This window comes from Apis florea, unplaced genomic scaffold (genome assembly GCF_048593485.1).
Source record: "Apis florea isolate Af1SG1 unplaced genomic scaffold, ASM4859348v1 contig_3203_pilon, whole genome shotgun sequence".
Classification (NCBI taxonomy): Eukaryota; Metazoa; Arthropoda; class Insecta; order Hymenoptera; family Apidae; genus Apis; species Apis florea.
Genome location: NW_028256723.1, coordinates 2,320,117 through 2,338,928, shown reverse-complemented (window position 1 = coordinate 2,338,928; position 18,812 = coordinate 2,320,117). Strand labels below are relative to the sequence as shown.

Here is an 18,812-nt window from a genome sequence, read left to right as displayed (position 1 = left end):
TTCCAAAAATTAACACTCAATATAACATTCCCAATTATTCTTTCTTATATATTATTTCACATTATTTATTTATATAGGCAAATTAAAAATTACCTAAAGTTGTCCCAATACTTGTCTCAATTTATTCTGACCGAAACCACAACAACATCCTGTATCATATCTCAATTGCTTTACCAAGCACCAGAAGTCCAAAAAGAAAAGTAAAGAAATATTTCTTCCATATCTTTTTTATCCACTTGATCGATTTAAAAACCTCTCTTATATTCGTCCGTATAAAAAAAAGTTGGAAAGAGAAAGAGAAATAAGGGCGGAGAGTATCGAAACGAATCGAGGAGAGAGGTTACACGTGAGCACGAGAGGTTCAACGTACGCTCTGCCGCGTGGAATTTCACGATAACGGTGAAAGTTTTCGCGGTCGTTACAGCCACGCCAACGTTAAATGTAATAACACTGGAGAGGATCGTGGATTTTGCGTCCCAGGTGTTCGCATTTCGTGAATAATCGCGCGATATTGCGAGAGTTTATTATGATTTACCACGATGGGGAGTTTTATAGTATTGCAAGTGTTGGATTGTCCAGAAATGTCGATGGCATCGGATGATATTCGGTGACGTAGAAAAGAATTGTTGCGACTCTTTTTTGTTTCTTAAAACATTTTTGGATTATAAAGTAGTTGGTTTGTTACGTAGCTTTCGTTTTCGTAATATTAATATTGTATATTTGCTATGATATTCTGTGTATTATCATTTTGAAAAGTGTTTTTCGTTTCGTTAAGGATTAATCAGAGTATACTTCTTCGTTACAGATTTTAATCCAGATAAAATTTTGATATATATTTAATTCCAATTTCATATTAATATTATTAAGGATATATTCTATTTGAATAGTAGAACAATAGAGGAATAATATTTGTATGGTAGATAGATGTTATATTTGAATAATGGTGGATAATAATGGTGGTGCTAATGTATCATTATTAAGGGATAATATAGAAATTTAATTAAAACGCGAGACAATCGGATTTTCTTTCAAGAAAATATATACTAGCATTACGAAAAATAATTAATCTCAAGGACTAATTAAGGAAATTTAGCCAGTTAAACTCTTAGCACTGTAATATCATAGATCAGTCAATATTTGAAGGAATTAGAATTTAAGTGGTAATTAGGATTCATTGCGCTTTGCTGGCCGTCAAAGTTAAAAGGAATCAAGTGGCTATTGCAAATTACGATCGTTGGAATGAAGATTTCTTGGGTGGAAACAAATTTAAAAATATAAGGAAAAGAGTAATATAACAACACTATAATGATCCTTTTAAAGCAACTTTAGGAACATAACTTCAGATTTTACAGTTTTGAACTTTGCACTTGCGAGCACTAATGTACAATTTAATTATTCAATTAAGAAGTTGATGGAACAACGATATAAAACTTATGTTAAAACGTTTCACCACTTGTATAAGGAATAGAATTGATAAGATGATGCTCAAAAGAAATTATATAGGTATAATTTTTCTTTTTTTATTCTCGAAATTTTATTTTTACGCATAGAATATATACGGAAAAGATATAAAATCGAAAGCAATTATCTTTTAACGATTAACGAGAACTCTCAAATTTCTTATTCGTCTTGGATAAAATTGATCAAATCCGTTTTCCCGATTAATTTCGTACCATTTTTCTAAAAGACAGATTTGTCAATTTATTACCACTTGATCGCGTTTAAAAGAACAAATTGATATTTCAATATGATGTATCAATTCACGCTACGTGATGTATGAAATTCTTCTTTCAGAAGGAAAATACGAAGAAACGTTTTCTAGAAAACGAATAAAATCAGTGGTGAGTTCCTGCTCGCATTACGACGATGAACGTATCGAGTCAACATATAATATCGCTTGAAGAAGATTGAAAAAGCTTCGAAGACCCGCAATTGAGTAAATTCTTGTTTGGATTCCATTTTATAAAAAGGCATTGGCTCGTTTCTACGCCTATTTCCGATCTATCGAGGCCTCGACGGGTTGCAACAAATGTTCATTTTCAATTATGCCATTCACTTCTTGCCTCGAACTTGAATTTTGAATCCTTTCTGTTATTTGCTCAGTTTTGGTTAATTACGAGTATTCATTCTCTTGTTATTCGATATTTATACATTTAAAAATTTAGAAAATAAAAGCACGTAATATAATTCGATCGCGTGACGAGAGTAACACGTAGAGATCTCTCAATTCTATCAACTTTTAATCAATTTATCCTTTCCTCTTTGAAAAATATCATCTGCTCGAAGAACGTAAACTCTAATCACGAACCACCCCTCACGCAATCTAATAACGATAATTTTCCAATCTTGACCTACGCTAGATCCCACTGAATCATTGCAATACAACCCGACAAACCACTCTAAAACCTAAAAAAGTCTGCCAGAAAGTCTCCCTACGAGATAACCTTTTCAAAGATCGCCGAGATTCGAGGGGAAAGAGAAAGGTTGTGGATGGTTGCTCGAGGATGGCGTTAGTCGTAAAACGCACAACTTATAGCGGCGTAACGGTTCGCGTAACGAAACAGCCGATACACGAAGCGACCCTTGAACGAGGGACGTTGGAAGGTCGCGAGCGAAAACGCGAGATACGAATGGTGGAAGGCCCGCCGGGACTGGGGCCACCGAGCGTAATAGAAATTTACCTCGCCGTTATTTCGCTCTTCCTTCCCCTTAGACCGTCTCGTTCACCTTACATAAAGGAATGGAGCGGATCGATGTGTCTCGTGATGCAGACGGATATGCCTCGTGTTTCGACCTCGAGTTCGCCGTTTCTCGAACGTCCTTCGTACGAGCGAATTAAAGAGAGGGGGAAAGGGAGGATTGCATGAAGGGTGATCGACCGTCAGAATTAATCCGTCACGCTCCACGTGGATCGTTGGCTAATCGTAAGAAGCGGATCAAGAAACGTCGATACGTCAATCATTGGGGTCGTGGTTGCTGCGAGTTATTGTTGTATTGGGAGGGAGAGGGATGATGGGTTTGACGGCGGGATTTCTTCGATTTATCGTCGATGGATTTGTAATGGATTTATACAAAACAGAGTGTTTTGTTTGTTATTGCTACGTTATCTATCGTTATTGAATTTTTTATCTGGATAATTCTTTCTTTGAATCGAGTCGTTCGTGGTCGAGATGAAGCTTGCTTACGACTTAAAATCGAAACTAAATGACGATTTAGCTTTAATCTTTAATGTATTCGTCGTCGTTGAATCGATTGGAGAATTTTTTTATAATATTTCGTGTAATTGGAAGTAGTTGTACTGCTAGTTTTTATAATATTTCGATGCTCGTTTTTTCGTATTTTTCTTGTGTTTCATTAAAAATATTATTAATTATGGTACAAAACACGGTAACAAAATAAACATTTCATTTTTAAATAAAATTGCTTTGCGGTTAATAAGATTCTCAAATTTCTTGAAAGGATAAATACCAGTCACTAGAATTGACGGAAAATTGTCGAGGAGGAAAATTACAAATGAATGAAAAATTCAAGCGAAATTGTGGAGAAGATAATTCGATTAAGGTAAGTCAACAACTTAACGACAGTTGTTTTTAAATGAAATAACTATGGCGTAAGATCTCGCCTTTTTAAAACAAAATGCTTCCCTTCTGGATAGCATCTCGGTTTATCCAGAGCGAATCGTTGCAAAAAAAAAAAAAAAAATGTTCAATTTAATCCAATACACGATTAATATATATATAGATTCGATACTTGAAATGATCGTTTATTATTTCGAAATATTCGTGATAAATCCAACAAAACGGAAACTGTTTTATTACATACTCGAGCGACGAGTGAGTTTTAACATTGTTATCACCTCGTTAACACGTTGTAAAATCTTGTTAGAAATATCTGCGCATTTGATAAATAATAAAATTCAAACTTCGTATTTTTTTTAAAGTGACACTGATCTACAAATTCCAATTTTTTTCATTTTTTTTTCCATTATTTATTCTATATATATATATATTATTCTATATAAATTATACGATAATGAAATATAGGAGATAGATTTTATAAAATTGATACGAAACCAATATAGAATGCACTTTATGGAAAAACTTTCAATATTGATCTAAATTTCAACGTGAAATTTTCATTAGATAATAGAGTCTTAAAAAGAGGTAAGAAAAATTGATGAAATTATTTTAAAAAAAATGTTGACTTTCAGATAAATTCATTGTAAATTTTCATGTAATGAAAGAAAAATATATACTTTTATTTAAATCATCGAAAGAGAAAAAAGAAAGGAAATAAAATAAAATTTAAATTAATAATCTTTAAATTTTTTAATCTCGTTAGATTAAAAACTTTATTATGAATATAACATTCTTTTATATATCTTTTTTTTAAACTTCAAACTCAACAAGAGGGAAACGAAGTCACGTTAAGAAAAGGACGAAGGAGGGAGGAAAAGTTTCGTAGCTAATTTCCGCGGTATCAAACGCGTTCTTAAGCGGTAAGGTGGATTGCTTTTTCGACTTACGAGAAAATCAACCGGGTCGTCTGGACGCAAATTTGCAACTTCGATGAGTCCTTGCGTCAAGGTTGGCAACACGTATTTCATCAAATAGTTGCGCAAAGGAAGGCTAGCCAGGCAGAGTTTCTCTTCATGTTCCTCTGTCAGTTTTTCCATCAGATTCGTCTACGGATACGAAGAGATTTTTATTCTTCAAGGGGAAATTATTCTTCGTGATAAGTTAATTTAAAAATCGTAATTTGTGATAAAAAATTTTTATTGTTTATTGCATGTGACTGAATTTAATCAGAAAAAATTATTATTAAAAAAACATAAAAGAAAATTATTCTTCGTGATATATTTAAAAATTGACGATGAATAGAAATTTTATTGTTTTTATGCGTGACTAAGTTTGTATTATTAATGGTACGAATATGATTTGAATGATTATTATAATATGAATGAAAGATATATTACGATGCAAATATTTTTAAATAAAGAACAATACTTTTAATTTTTTATTAATTCGTTTTGATATGATATGATATTTTTAATTTCTTTTTTCTTTTTTTTTATTAACCTGATATTGCTGTTTGTTCGAGACTAATTACCACAGCAATAATATTTTGCTCGAGATGACTTTGAACTTATTTAATATCAATGCCAGAGTTTTTTTTTTTTAATATCAGAGAAAGAATATTACAAAGAAGCGGAATAATAATTTGAATTTTAAACACTAGTTAAATTTAGATATCGATTAATATCGTAAACAAAACAACTGTACACTTTCAGTAGAACCATTTACCATGAAACGATTTTAATATCGTAGAGGATATAAATTTTTAAATATTTTTGCGATAATAAACTTAGGTTTTCGATAACACTTTCACTGCATATTTTACATGGTGCAACTCTTATTACGGTAATAAACTACGTAGAGCAACACCAAAAAAGGATCTCCTTCAACAATTTTCTCTTTTATTTATTATTATTCGTCTCTGATATTTTTAGAAAACTTTAACGATAAATATCTCTTCACCAAACCACTAACCATTACCCCAAATATGTTCGAAAACAATATTCCACTTTCTTGTAATTAATGATCAAAGTAAATTCCACTTTTTCTCGACTTTTTCTCTTTAAAAGTGAACCATTTTCTCGTATTTTTAATAATTTAAGAACCAATAAAATTTATCTTTTTGTCGATACAGTAAAGAAGTTATTGACGATAAATAGTAAAAAAAAATATTTAATCTAAAGAATATTACGAGGATATTAAACTTCGTTTAGAAGGGTTATCGAAATATTAAAAAACGTGCGGTTAACCGTATACTTATGGAAAGAACTTCTCACACGAAGAAAGAAAGAAAAGAATGAAAGAAAGAAAGTACATGTTCGTTTAAATTTTACGTAATGGACGGCTATTTATTATCGTAATATTTTAACGAGAAAAAAACTGAATTAGAATTACAAATGGACTTTATGGAGTTTTTTTCGTAAGGCTCAGAAATTTGATGTCACGAGTCACTTTATCACGAGCAAAAGTAAATTTTTGAATGTTGAAAATTTCATGAGTCGAGGAACGATAACGTATATCTATGAAACTAAGATAAATAGATGTACTATGCGTGTATATATGCAAAAAGCTCGTTGATTTGTCGTGCAAAAAATGTTATAAATATATGTATACGTCGTGCCAAATTGCAAAAAAATTACGAAGATGAAAAGTAAAATACAGTTCATAAATATGATGAAATAAATTATTATTCGATTTAATTGTACTAATACAACTCATTGATAAGTATCTATTTGAAACACTTTCATTTATTTTAAATACTTTCTATACATTCTTTCCTATTTCTTTGAAAAGCAATAATTTCAAAAAAAAAAGCAATTTCTAATAAATACTTTCAAGATAATGATTTTTCAACTCCGGAGGAATATGTAAAATTGAATTAGTTTGATTTATAAATTAAATAAATTTATTATTCGATGGATTATTATTATTTTTAAGAGAAAAATTATATTATTCATGAAATTAAATGTTTCACGAAAGTGAAAGTTATTCTCGAAATGAAAGAAATCCCAATTCATGGTAGAATTGAGTGGCGACAAATCTCGTTACCACGATGTTTAGAACAAATAAAATTAAAAAAAACATTTGACATTTCGATGTTGAAACGATATCATTACGACATATATGAAAGAAACCATCGGTCAACAGTCAATTTTCATATCGTGTAAAATGCAACTCAATAATCCCTATCAGTTTGCTTAATACAAAACTGCAAAAAAACGAGACAAGACAAAGAATGGATATAAACAATTCTATTCTATCTATTGTATCCAGATTTTTTGTTTTCCTCATTTTTATTCGAGGTTATTAAAATGTTACTCTGCTCCTGGTTTCTTATGCTCTTTTAGTTCCTTTTTTATTTTCGCGATAAAAAGATATGCGAGGAGAGAGATGAGAATGAAACAAAGAACGCGAAAAATCGTGTCGAATGTAATCCTTTGTGCGAATGTTTTTAACAATTTTCATGTTTTCACGGTTTTCTTTCCGTGACGAATTTCTTTTATTAATTCATTTGCATCGTATGTCGAAATAAATCAAAGGTTGACTAGTTTCGCGAATGTCAAATTATTTCTATGCAAACGTGAATCATTTTCATCTTCATTTTGAATTGGTAAAATAATTTTTTCGATTCAATTAATCGATCGAATAAATTCTTGAACTTGTTAAACGAGCTCCAACCATCAAGATTAATTTTATTAATATATCTAATAAATATAACATTCCAACGCGTATATTTATCCAAATATTTAAATCCATTATCGTTTCCTATCAATATAATGCAAATAGATTAATTATTTCTTCGATAGAATAATCGAATTTGTAGATTTTTGTCATTAAATGTAAGAAATTTTAAAAAAGCAAATCGATAATCAATCAAGATTTTGGTTTTTCTAAATAATTAGGAGCAAAGCCATCGAGTGAAATTTTAATCGATCGCAAGTTTCGATAGGAATGTTACTTGTCAGATAAAACTTTGCCCGACTCGAGTTTCGGAATTTCGGATTATGCACACTGAATATCTGTTCCATCGAAACTTCCAAATTGATCTTTATCTATCCACATTGGATAAAGCATGATTAATTACGTTTGAGAGGTACAGAGTCAAGCATGCAACACTATTAAAATATTCTACAGATAATCCGGATGAGGATGACACTTATTTTAAGAAATATAAATTCTAATCGATATCAATCATTTTTATCAATCAAATGTCTGACAATGATTTACCAATTATCGTTCTTAAGACTTAGAGTTTCCCTACAATCACAATTTGATAATTTACTAATAACGGAACAACTCGCTTAATAAATTCCCCGCTGTAAAATTATTAAAGAAAAATTGGATTTTTCGCAATCTGAATAATCGATTTTCGATTGAATACAACTATTGTTAAGTCGAAACAATAAACACCAACCCATTCTTCCATTTTCTCCTCACGTAGTCGCTTGAGTTCCAAGTATTCTTTCTTTTCTTGCAATTTTGCGGCGGCTTCCGCTTCAAGCGCTTCCACCTCGGCGCGTTTCCGCGCGTTTCTCGCTTCCTCTGCGCTTATTCCTAATGGAATAGAAATACGATAGAAATTTATCCTAATGTATCCTTGAAAAATAAAAATTTAAAAGCGTTATAATTTGTATTATGCGAAAATGGAAATGATTTTAATTAATCAATCTTTTAGCTCGATCGAAGTAAAAATTGAATCAACGAGAATACATAATAAAATATTTATTATTTGAAAATTGAGAAATTGATATAAATGCTATACTTTATAAGGTACAAAAACTATTGTTTTTGCACATTTCATCGCGACATTTAACACAATCTCCGTATTTTTTATTGAATTTCAACTCAACTCGAGACACGTGTCATCTTCTCTTGCATCAGGTGAATGAACGACTCTGTGCACGCAAAAAAAAGGAACAGGGCTAATACATCTAAAGGCACAGAAAAATTGTGCGAAATCCTCGTAAAAATCCTGTGTAGAAAAAGGTTAGCCCGATATACGTTACCCGTCTCTCCTTTTTACGAAGAATCGTCTCGTCGACGAAAAGAGGTGATAAACGACGAATTTCACAGCGTCTAACACCATTTCTTACCGTAGTTTCTCGGTGGGCCGATTCTCTGGAAACATTGATAAACCGTGGGGAACATGTCTGGACAGTTGTCCTCCTCCACGTCCAGGATGAACGGATGAATTTCAATCTCGTCGAAAAACTGCAAGGGTGTGTTTTCGTCCGTGTTTCTCTTCCTAGGGTAACGAAACGACAACGATTTTTGTATACTTTATTATCATGTCGATTCAATTTGGATGAAAATGTTCATGAAAATGTCAAAAATTACACAGACGAGCGGTTGCAATCAATTTTTATATTCGAATAAACGACAAATTGTTAATAATCGGTCTCTTGTCATCGATTTGATAATATTTTTTATTGCATCGCTATAAATTTCGTGATAAGTATGCTGTGCGTTGTTTAATCGATATTCGAAACACGTGCCACGATAAACGTCGCGTGAATAATATTTCCATTCTCGATCGTTTAAAAACTTCATTGACTAGCTTAAATTATATTGCATTTTTTTTTTTTTTAAATTACAGATATTAACTACATTGTATTCGTAGATTTAATTACCTCGCCTGTCACTCGTTCTAAAATGAACTCATATTCCCTCGTTTATTTTTTTAACAATCATAACATAAAATCAGAATCACTTCCGCATAATTCGAATCATTTCCTCATAGTTTAAATTCTATGAAAAAAATCTCGTAAACCTAAAGATTCTAAAAGTCCTAACAAATCGTTCCATCGTCGTCAACCTTAAACTAATTAAATTCCACCCGTGTAATTCTGAGAATTCTGAAAAGCATTGTGATAAATTCGTCTCTTAGTTAATTAATTAAGAGATACGAAAGATAACGCGCATCACCTGTACTCCTTCAAACGTCTTATCATGTGCTCCTCGGTGTAATGGGTGCTCTGTATCTGTTTCTCGGGTTGTTGGATAATCCTTTCCTTCAGAAAATCGTCGCTCGCCTCCAACGACACCACCAACTCGGGTAGAATCGTAGTCGCTATTTCGGCCGGTTCTGCCTCCTCCTCCATCTCCTCCTCGACTTCGTCCACGCGTTCACCGCTGAACAACATTTGCGCTTGTTCCAACGTCTTTGGGTAACCGTCCATCACGTAGCCTTGATTCTGACATTCTTTCGAGCGCAACTTCCTCTGAAACAATCTGTGACAACGTTTCAAGAAATTATGTTAATATTTCTGGAAAGTTGATTCTAGAAGGCTAAAGAAAAAAGTATAAATTGAAATTGACGATTGATCTGTAAAATCAATATTTAAAATAATTTTATCATTCTTACGTTTACCAATCAATTTTGTCGTAAATTATGCCGTACCTTTCACACGTGGATAATTCTCATTTTATTTTTAACCTACTGAAGTTCAACATTGCGTTAACATCGCAAAACACTTCATTTATTAATTTTTATTCAGTCGATTTATTTTCAATTCTGTTTTTAACTTTGTATTTATGAAAAAAAAATTTCCATCATTTAATTTTTTTTTTTTCATTGCTATTTCTTTCATCACTCCCCTTATCCTTATATCCTTATACGTTCTATAAAGAACGAATATATCATTTTCTCCCTCATAACAATATTCTAAAATAATTTTTAACAAGATTTTCATTTCTACCTTTCTCATTTATATTATTTTATTCATTTTATTTCCCTTTCGAAAAACCTCCCATCAGCTGCTTAAGTTTTTTTAGTCGCTATGGAAGCGACACTCTTTTTCAACGTCGTCCCAACCCCATCAAACACAAGAAGAATACTTCGACATCGTTGCTCGATTTTCAGACCACTTAAATCCAAATACGACAAATGAAAGGAAAAAAAAAAAAAAGAAAGAAGGAAAGAAGGGGAAAGAAAGAGAAAGAGGAAAAGAGACTCGTTGAAAAGCAATGCTCTTTTTTAAACGTCGTTCGACTGTTTGCGCGTCGTTCGAGCGAGCGCAGAAATTCGCATTCCACGATTTTCTACCAATTAAACCCGTACCACTGAACTCAAAAAGGAAAAAGAGGAAGGTCTTGTTGGAAAGCATGACAAAGACTTGACAGCCTTCCGCTCCTGTTACACCGTTTCTCATTGTATCTCATTTTCACCGGTTGATTCAAGAACGTTTCATGCGTATTCATAATAAGCATCTCGAAAGGATTCGTGAATTAGATAAAGGAATCGTGAAATTAATAAAATACACATTTCTCTCTCGTTCGTTATTACCTTTCGATCTTCTTACAATTGACGATACGATATTTTTCATTTAAAATTATTACGATCTTGAAAATTTATTATTTTTACATGTGTCTTTACTAGAATATAATCATTTAAATCGTAGGTTGTTAAGATGCGTGTTCATGTAATCGAATATCGTTACGAGTAGTATCACTATATTCAAATTATATTTAAAAAAAACTTGATATTCGACTCGTTATTTTACTCTTGTTATTGAATTCATCTTTAAAAGAAAAAGAGAGAATTTAATTTAATTTCAAAACTTAAATTTACTGATTAACTCGATAGATTGAAAAGGAAATTGAATAATTTTGCAAGTTTTTTTGAGAATTAAGTTACAAAATATATCGATTTATTTTTTAAAGAATTTATATTTCCTTTCTATTTTATTTGTAACTGTTATTCGTTCCCCATAAATCATGTCGCATAAAAATACGATATTTTAAAGAACAAACATTTCCAATAGGACTGAAGTTGCATTGAAACACTGATGGACCATCACAAGGCACGTATGAATGCCACCGCATTTGCTTGAAAGCATCCAAAGCATACAACTTGTTGTATATGCCGCATACAACAAAGCGATTACAACGCACATGTGCAACAATCATGCCCCATTTCCAAGAAATATCATTATACGTGCCCTTGCGCGATACGTGAAGCATACTTGATATCCAGATCATTCGCAAAATGATCCTTGCGCGTGATCCATAATACGTACACGATCAATTAAAGTACAATTAATCCGAATAGAATTTTATCAAGTATATAACTAAATATCTTATATTCTTCGTATTATATAATTTTTATAAAAACGTTCTTCTAAAAATAACGTTCGTGTTCTCTTTCGTTCACGAATACGATAAATTTCCTATTCGATCGAAAATATTGGAAATATAAATATTGCGGTGAGAAAAATTTCACAATAAATTCCAATAAAGCGAAGATCGTAATACGTTTATAACACGATTCCTCCCGCATTATTGCGTCAAATTGCGACAGAGACATTAATAATATACGGCTGACATCGTGTATCACGTTAATATCTAATCTAATCCAATTTGACGCAAATATAACGGGGACGCTTATCACCGATTTTAACCCCATAAATAAAATTTTAACCCAATATATTTTCAAAGCCCATTATGTATCTCACGTGTTGCACAGAGGTGTGTTCCTCCTCTGAAGAAACATGGAGCGCATAATATGCGCGTATAAGGGACGCGAAATTGGGCAGAAATGGGTCGCGTGCTTTCCATGCGGCGCGTTGAAAACACGCCTTTACAGCCACGCCGAATAGGTCAATAGCGTGATCCCGTTTAACGCTGATATCACGTACACAGATGTTTCGCTATTATTCGACCTGCCTCTCGTGAATTACGTACGAAATATGTGCAACAGGAATACGTTTCGCTATTTTTCTTTTTTCTATTCTTGAATTTTACCGGATTTAACGCTCTTAAGAATAATTTTTGGGTAAAAACGAGATCGACTCTCGGCTTTTGAAAGTTGCATTGCGGTTGCGGCTCGTTATAAATTTCTTTCTTTTTTGCAAGCAACAAATTTTTAACAACAACCGTTTGTTATGTCTTGTTAAACTATTCCATTCCTTCCGCCTGAGAAATTCCAGACCAACTACGAAAACAGCCTGCAGGTGTATCTCGTAGGTATACAAGAGTCAGAATTCTTTGGGAACGGAATTTCTCGATGGGGAAATACCGATAGTTGGAAAAGCATTCTTCAAAGCGGCGCCCGATCTATGACACGATTATCGCGGGCTTTGATCGACAAATCAAATTCGGACCAACGCAGCGAAAGACAAAGGGCGATCGAAACGGTTAACTGAATGAACACGCGGTTTTCTCGACGCATACACGCACGTACATGGCTTAACATCCAATTCGTTTAGCATGCCGTGTTATTTGCCATGCGCACGATCGATATCGATAATGTGAGTCACTTACGTATACTGCACAGTTGAAGTTCGAGCAAACATCTATATGATCGCGTGAAATCACTTCAAACGTTTGTAAATATTTGGAGATAGAATTCCAAATTCGAACGACATTCCTAACGAACGATTGGTCGTTATTGTACAAAGGATAATGGAAAGTGTGTCGGTGCCATTCGTGACGTTTTTAGGATGAAGAAAAAATTGAAGAACGAGGAGAACACTGACCTGTTTAGAAGATCATCGTCGAGATAACCATTGGTTCTTTGTCTATTTCGTTGTATTTCATCCAACAATTCTTGCTGCTCCTCGAGTTTTGCGGTTCTGTCCTCCAATAAATCCTCCTCCTCTTCGTCCATGTCTTCCATCGTTTGTTCAAGCTCGCCTTTCTCTCTTAACATCGTCTCTTCGTCGATTTCCTTCGTCTGCTCGAATCGAATATCAAATCACATTTTTCGATGAAACGGAAGTTCGCATTTTCATATTTCCGAGAGAATACTATATTCTCCGTATATTTTTCTTCTCTTTCTCATTTTGTTATTTTATTCGTTTTTCCTCTAGAGATCATACTAACCAATTCCGCGATCGTGTCCTCGATCAACGATTTAACGTGGATATAATGAATCTCGTAATGATCGACGAGGTATCGCGCCACTCTTGTCTTCCCAGATGCCGGGGGTCCAAGGACGATTATTCTTATCGGGTTCAAATTTCGCGCCGTTTTATATTCCTTCACTATGAGGTTGATGCTGTCGGGAAACGATGCGCCGACGTGCCAAGATATCCTGTCTGTGATGTACACAGGATCGATGTTTAAATTTATCGTCATCACGTCGTATATTTGTTGCGTGATCTCCGGCAATAAGAAAGCTTCCTCCATTTCAATCCTTTTCACCCTGCCGGTGGTTAGCACTTTGCTGATGGCCTGTGAAACAAGTTCGTGCGTCTTTCGATTATTCTTATTCTATTCTTTTTTGTTAAATGATGTTTCGTTGAAAAAATATCGAGTGTTTCGGATGATTTCATTCGATGGACGTTATCGTTCGAGAGTAGATTAGAATATAATAATATTTTGTATCGAATTGAAATTAAGTTTTTTTCCTAATGTGTTGTGTGTAAATCTTTTTCACGACAATTGTAATATAGAATATCGTTATTCGAGAGTAAAATTAATTTATGTAACATAGATATATCCATTCCGGGGATCGTTCGAGCTATCTGTCATTCCATTCCATATACGATTTATGTGATAAAGTGTGATAACTATTTCTGTGATCGCTTGTCAAATTTTTTCGACCGAATAAATAATTTTCAAAATTTCAACTTTTTGAAATAGAAGAATAACGAAGGATAAATCGATAATTGTCAATAGAAATGAAATCATTGAACTAACTTGATTCTTGTCCAGAAATATTATAATTATTCTTACAATGGAAACATATATTCCAAGCATATGTTTGCATGGAAAGAGAATGAAAAAAAAATGTAAAAAGCGACAACGAAATAACTGAAAAGAGAAGTATCAGAAGATCAAAAAGAAAATTTGTAGAAAGCAAGTTCAAATAATGATAAAGCGTGAAAAATGTACACGTAACAAAGACGTTTCTTTTGTAATACCTTGACAATAGCAGCCTGCGAGACCGATTCCTGTTCCACAGCCACGATGTATTGCAATTGAGGCCAATTTTGCAACACGTCCAATATTACACTGTGTACCAATGCAGAAATATATCATGAATATTTTATTGTATCACAAAACATATATAAATACACGTGTATATAAATATTATAATTTTTCATCGTTTGATTCTTTAAGAAAAAAAAAAAAAAAAAAAAGAAAAATTCAACTTGTTAACCTTTTAAAATTTAGACCAAGAAAAAAAATAAAAATAACTTGCTATAACTTTTCGAAAAACTGCTTAATTACTAACAAGGATATTCATCAAGATTACGTTTCAGCTTGTTAAATTAATTAAAACAAATTCAGTCAAGGTAATTTCGAAACGAGGTACACAACACGAAGGCCACTTTAATCGCGCGATTTGCCAAATCCCGGCAAATCCTATGTCGAAAATCATTGAGTGCTTAACCGGAATTAGAATTATCGAAGCCATTAACGAGACCGCATTCGTACAAATCATTCCACACTTCACTTGGTCATGTCACGGACGTGTAACAACGGGATCCTATTGTTCCCCCTGCCGAAAATCGGGAGGAAGGAGGCGTTCAGCCACGCCATCTTGAACAAATGATGGAGAGGGCCCTGCTCGTCACCGTAAGTCACCCCGCAACAAATCACCAACGTTTTCAGTTTGTCCTTCAGTTTGATCTTCTTCCTCGTCACCACCACGTCCTTCTCGCATTGGATGTGGTTCTTGAAGTTCGGATGAGGCCTTCGTTTTCTATAATCCTCCTCCGTGAATGGCAAATCCGGCTCGTCCGGATTCAACGGTTTCGTGTTTGCCCAGGTCATTATAGTGGATATCAGAATGAAGTATCGCACCTCCTCGCTACGTTTGAAAGCTTTCGGCGATACTTGCTGCGCATTTTCGAGCCTCTGAACGATGGCTGAAAACGATGGAGTTGAAAAGTATAACGACGTTTCTCGTTCTTGAAGTTGAAGAATTTCGCCAAGTATATATACACTTGGAGGATGTCGAGAGAGAGAGATCGAGTTTTCGTGGTATTGGAAGCTAGTTTGACCGTTTGTGTTATATCGAGAAATAGTAGAGATATTCTGGTAATGATCGTAGAAAATGTTCAAAATTTATTTATTTTATCGCACGTGACGAAAAATTATATTTAATTTGAAAGTTAAAATTGAAAAGTTTAATGTTTTAGAGAATTCATTTTAGAGAAAAGAAAATGGCAGAAGAAAAAATAAATTATATTTAATATAGGAGAGTTAAGAAAAGATTATTATTACCTTTCACTTTCTTAAAAATACATAACGTATAAAAGCTTCTTCCACATCGTAAAATTCAAATTATACGACTTAGAAAGCTTGCATTATCTTAAACATTTTAATTTTTCTGCAAACCTCGACCTTTCAGAAACGTGCCTTCCAACACCATAATTCAGATATCATATGCTCTGAATTCGCCATTGATAACGATACATCTATCTGTACATATATCCCGTTATCTACACACGATTCTAATAAAAAAAGACGTCATCCCTGATATAATAATGAGAAAGAGGAGGTGAATTCAAGGATAAATGTCGAACAATCCCATCTTTTTAACGTAACGTTCTTTAAGATCCGCTTTTCACGTCTCCTCTTTGTTTTTAAAAGGAATTAGAACGATCCACCTCCTCTTTCTTTCCAAACGCGGATTAGTCTATGGAGAGAATTCTTTTTTTCCTCTCGCATTTCCAGTCACGCGAATAATTAATAATTCAGAATTTATGGTTTCAAATCAGATCAGAGCTCGAATGAAAATTTTCTCGCGAAATAAAAATGATTCGCATTACGAAAATTGGGAGAAAATTTCGTAGTTTCGATTAATCACGCGATGAAACAAACGGTGTTGGAAATGCAATGATATTCCGAAACGGGTATCTGGTCGTGGAAAGATTAAATCGGGATGCAAAATGTTTATGTATTTATGTATAAAAAATCTACAGCATCCATATTCAAAATGTTAAATTACCATTTAAATTCTATTTTAACAGGATAATATTTTTACACAGAATCTTCTAATCATCGCCATTTTTAGCCAAACGAATTCTCTTCTTATAAACGATAATAAGATATATGCAAAAGTAATCAATTGTTTCATTTTTCAGCTTCAAATATTTCGAATTTATAAATAATTTATATGAAATATAATTGTTGGCGAGCAAACAACCGTTTTGGAATACCGTAACGGATCAACTAACATTTCAATGCCCATTGGGCCTCCTTTATCTGGCTTTGATCTTGCGTGATATCGTATATCACGATGCCGCACTTCATTAGCTCCTCAAGAAGAGCATCCCGATTCCTCGTGTCCCTTATAACCATTAATACGTCCTCGGGCATTGGATGCTGTAGGGAGAGAAAAGATGAAATTCAATGTAATGAAGGCGAATTGAATTGTGTTCGAGGGGTCGGTTCACGTTCTTTCAAGGATTGTAATGGGGTTGAAAGGAAAACTTCATAAACAACCGGAGAGAAAGAAAGAAAAATGTGTCTGGCAGGGGTGCGCAGCGTTGAATTCTCACGAATGAAAAAAAAAAAGAGGAAGGAAAATGAGAGGAAAATGGCAAAAATTGATAGTTTAAACGTCGTTTCACCACGAGAGACAGGTTATCGACTCAAGAGATGAACGATAGATGAGATTCTTTGCCAACGATGGGTAGAAAAAGAAGGAAAACGATGGACGTGATGATGAGTCGTGAGAGAAATGTAGCGAGGCGTTAATCACGCTAAAAGGAAATCGCGAGTTTACCTCTGGATCCAACGTTGTTCCAATGATTTCATACTTTCTTGTCACCTTTTTAAGCTTCAATTTTTCCTCGTCTGCTATTGTCGTTTCCTCTTCCTCTTCATCGAATCCTCTTCTTCTTTCTTCTTCTTCCTCTTCCACTTCTTCTTCTTCTTCGACCTCCTCTGCTTGAGGATTAACGTAGAAACGTTCCGATAAAAGCTGAAGCAGGAGATTTTAATTGTTATGTATCGGTCGTGTTGGAAAAAAGAGTATCGATGTACAAAGAAATATACAGCACGAATATTTTATATGAAAAAGTACATGAAAGATACATATAAAGTAATAATTTATTTCTTTTTCCCCTCTCTTTTATTTTCTTTTTCTTACTTGTTAAGTCTACGTAGTCGTAGCATATTGAAAGAGAAACAACGAACAAAATCTACGTGATTTAAAGAAAAAATAAGAAATATCTTTTATCTAGCGAACATGAATGTGTGCATCTCGTTTTACAAAAGTAAAGTTTCACAAGAGCACGAGTTTTGAGCGCCTGGCAACTCCATAAAGTACGTAATACTCACTAAATTAAACAACGACATTTGGTTCTGCTCTATTTCGTTCAAATTTCCATACGACCAGTATACATAATAATATCCTAAAAACGTGCAAAGCGTCGATATTTTAACGTATAATACAATTTCACAACATCGATTTATCAATCTGACAATCGAACCTCCTATCACGAATCCTTGCATTACGATTTCAACTCGTTCTTTTCAGAAATAATCCTTTTTTTCATATTCGATCCCGTCTTATATATCATCGATATCGCGCAATTTCGATGAAGAAACTTTTATCGAAGAACTTTATCACGCCGATAGAAAGACGATGATTCGCATAGTTTCGACGATGGCGAAGCAAAAAAGGCCATTTTTCGCTAAATGAAATGGTCCCTAATTTCCTTTAGGCGAGCTATCTGACACGATTAAAATTTTAATCGATCAAAGGGCTGTTTAATTAACATCGTTCAATTTTAGAGACGACATTCCGACGTACGATCGTGGCCATGGCATTTTTGGCGCGGGAAATTCGATTTATAGCTGTGCCGTACGACTTGTTGGCCAGCCGCCAGTCGAACGTTACAGAATCGAATTATATCACAGGGGAGGGGATAAATTGAGGTTGTGTAATAGTATAGAATAATGGTGGATCGATCGTTCCCTTTAAAAGGGGGCGAATAATTTATTCTATGAAGCGTAATTCGCATTGAAATTGAATTATGCAGGCGAGTACACGGCGAGCAATTAAGTAGGCTCGGTGTGAAACTTAGGTCGGAAACTTAGGCTTCCTGCCTCGCGATAAATTAATTGAATGGGAATGTATCTTTTTGTTGCTTCCTATCATTAAAAGTAATTATAGTGCATTTGATGGGATCTACATGCATATGGGATAATTGATTGGTTTATTTTCAGTGGGGGGTGCGTAGGGCGATCTTGTTTAGATCGTGGAATCGTAATTTAATGCGAGTAATAACTTCATTAAGGATATTGCGGTTGTATCGGTGACTTTTATATCCTCTA

General features: G+C 33.8%; 2 protein-coding genes across 4 annotated transcripts in view; one reads left to right on the top strand and one right to left on the bottom strand.

Annotated features, from left to right (window-relative positions):
* LOC100872645 (synaptotagmin-10) overlaps window positions 1-18,812 on the top strand; it is a 50,498-nt gene that overhangs the window by 11,905 nt on the left and 19,781 nt on the right. The window lies entirely within an intron of this gene.
* Window positions 1-18,812, bottom strand: part of LOC105735521 (adenylate kinase 7) — a 29,442-nt gene that overhangs the window by 7,794 nt on the left and 2,836 nt on the right. For both annotated transcript variants that reach the window (XM_086910782.1, XM_012486787.3), the window contains 10 exons: window positions 17,257-17,454; window positions 16,706-16,853; window positions 14,977-15,391; window positions 14,441-14,531; window positions 13,398-13,748; window positions 13,052-13,248; window positions 9,501-9,806; window positions 8,669-8,820; window positions 7,990-8,129; window positions 4,526-4,684 (listed from right to left, as the gene is read on the bottom strand). In XM_086910782.1, the coding sequence (XP_086766908.1) occupies window positions 4,526-4,684; window positions 7,990-8,129; window positions 8,669-8,820; window positions 9,501-9,806; window positions 13,052-13,248; window positions 13,398-13,748; window positions 14,441-14,531; window positions 14,977-15,391; window positions 16,706-16,853; window positions 17,257-17,454 (2,157 nt within the window). The remainder of the gene's footprint in view (window positions 1-4,525; window positions 4,685-7,989; window positions 8,130-8,668; window positions 8,821-9,500; window positions 9,807-13,051; window positions 13,249-13,397; window positions 13,749-14,440; window positions 14,532-14,976; window positions 15,392-16,705; window positions 16,854-17,256; window positions 17,455-18,812) is intronic.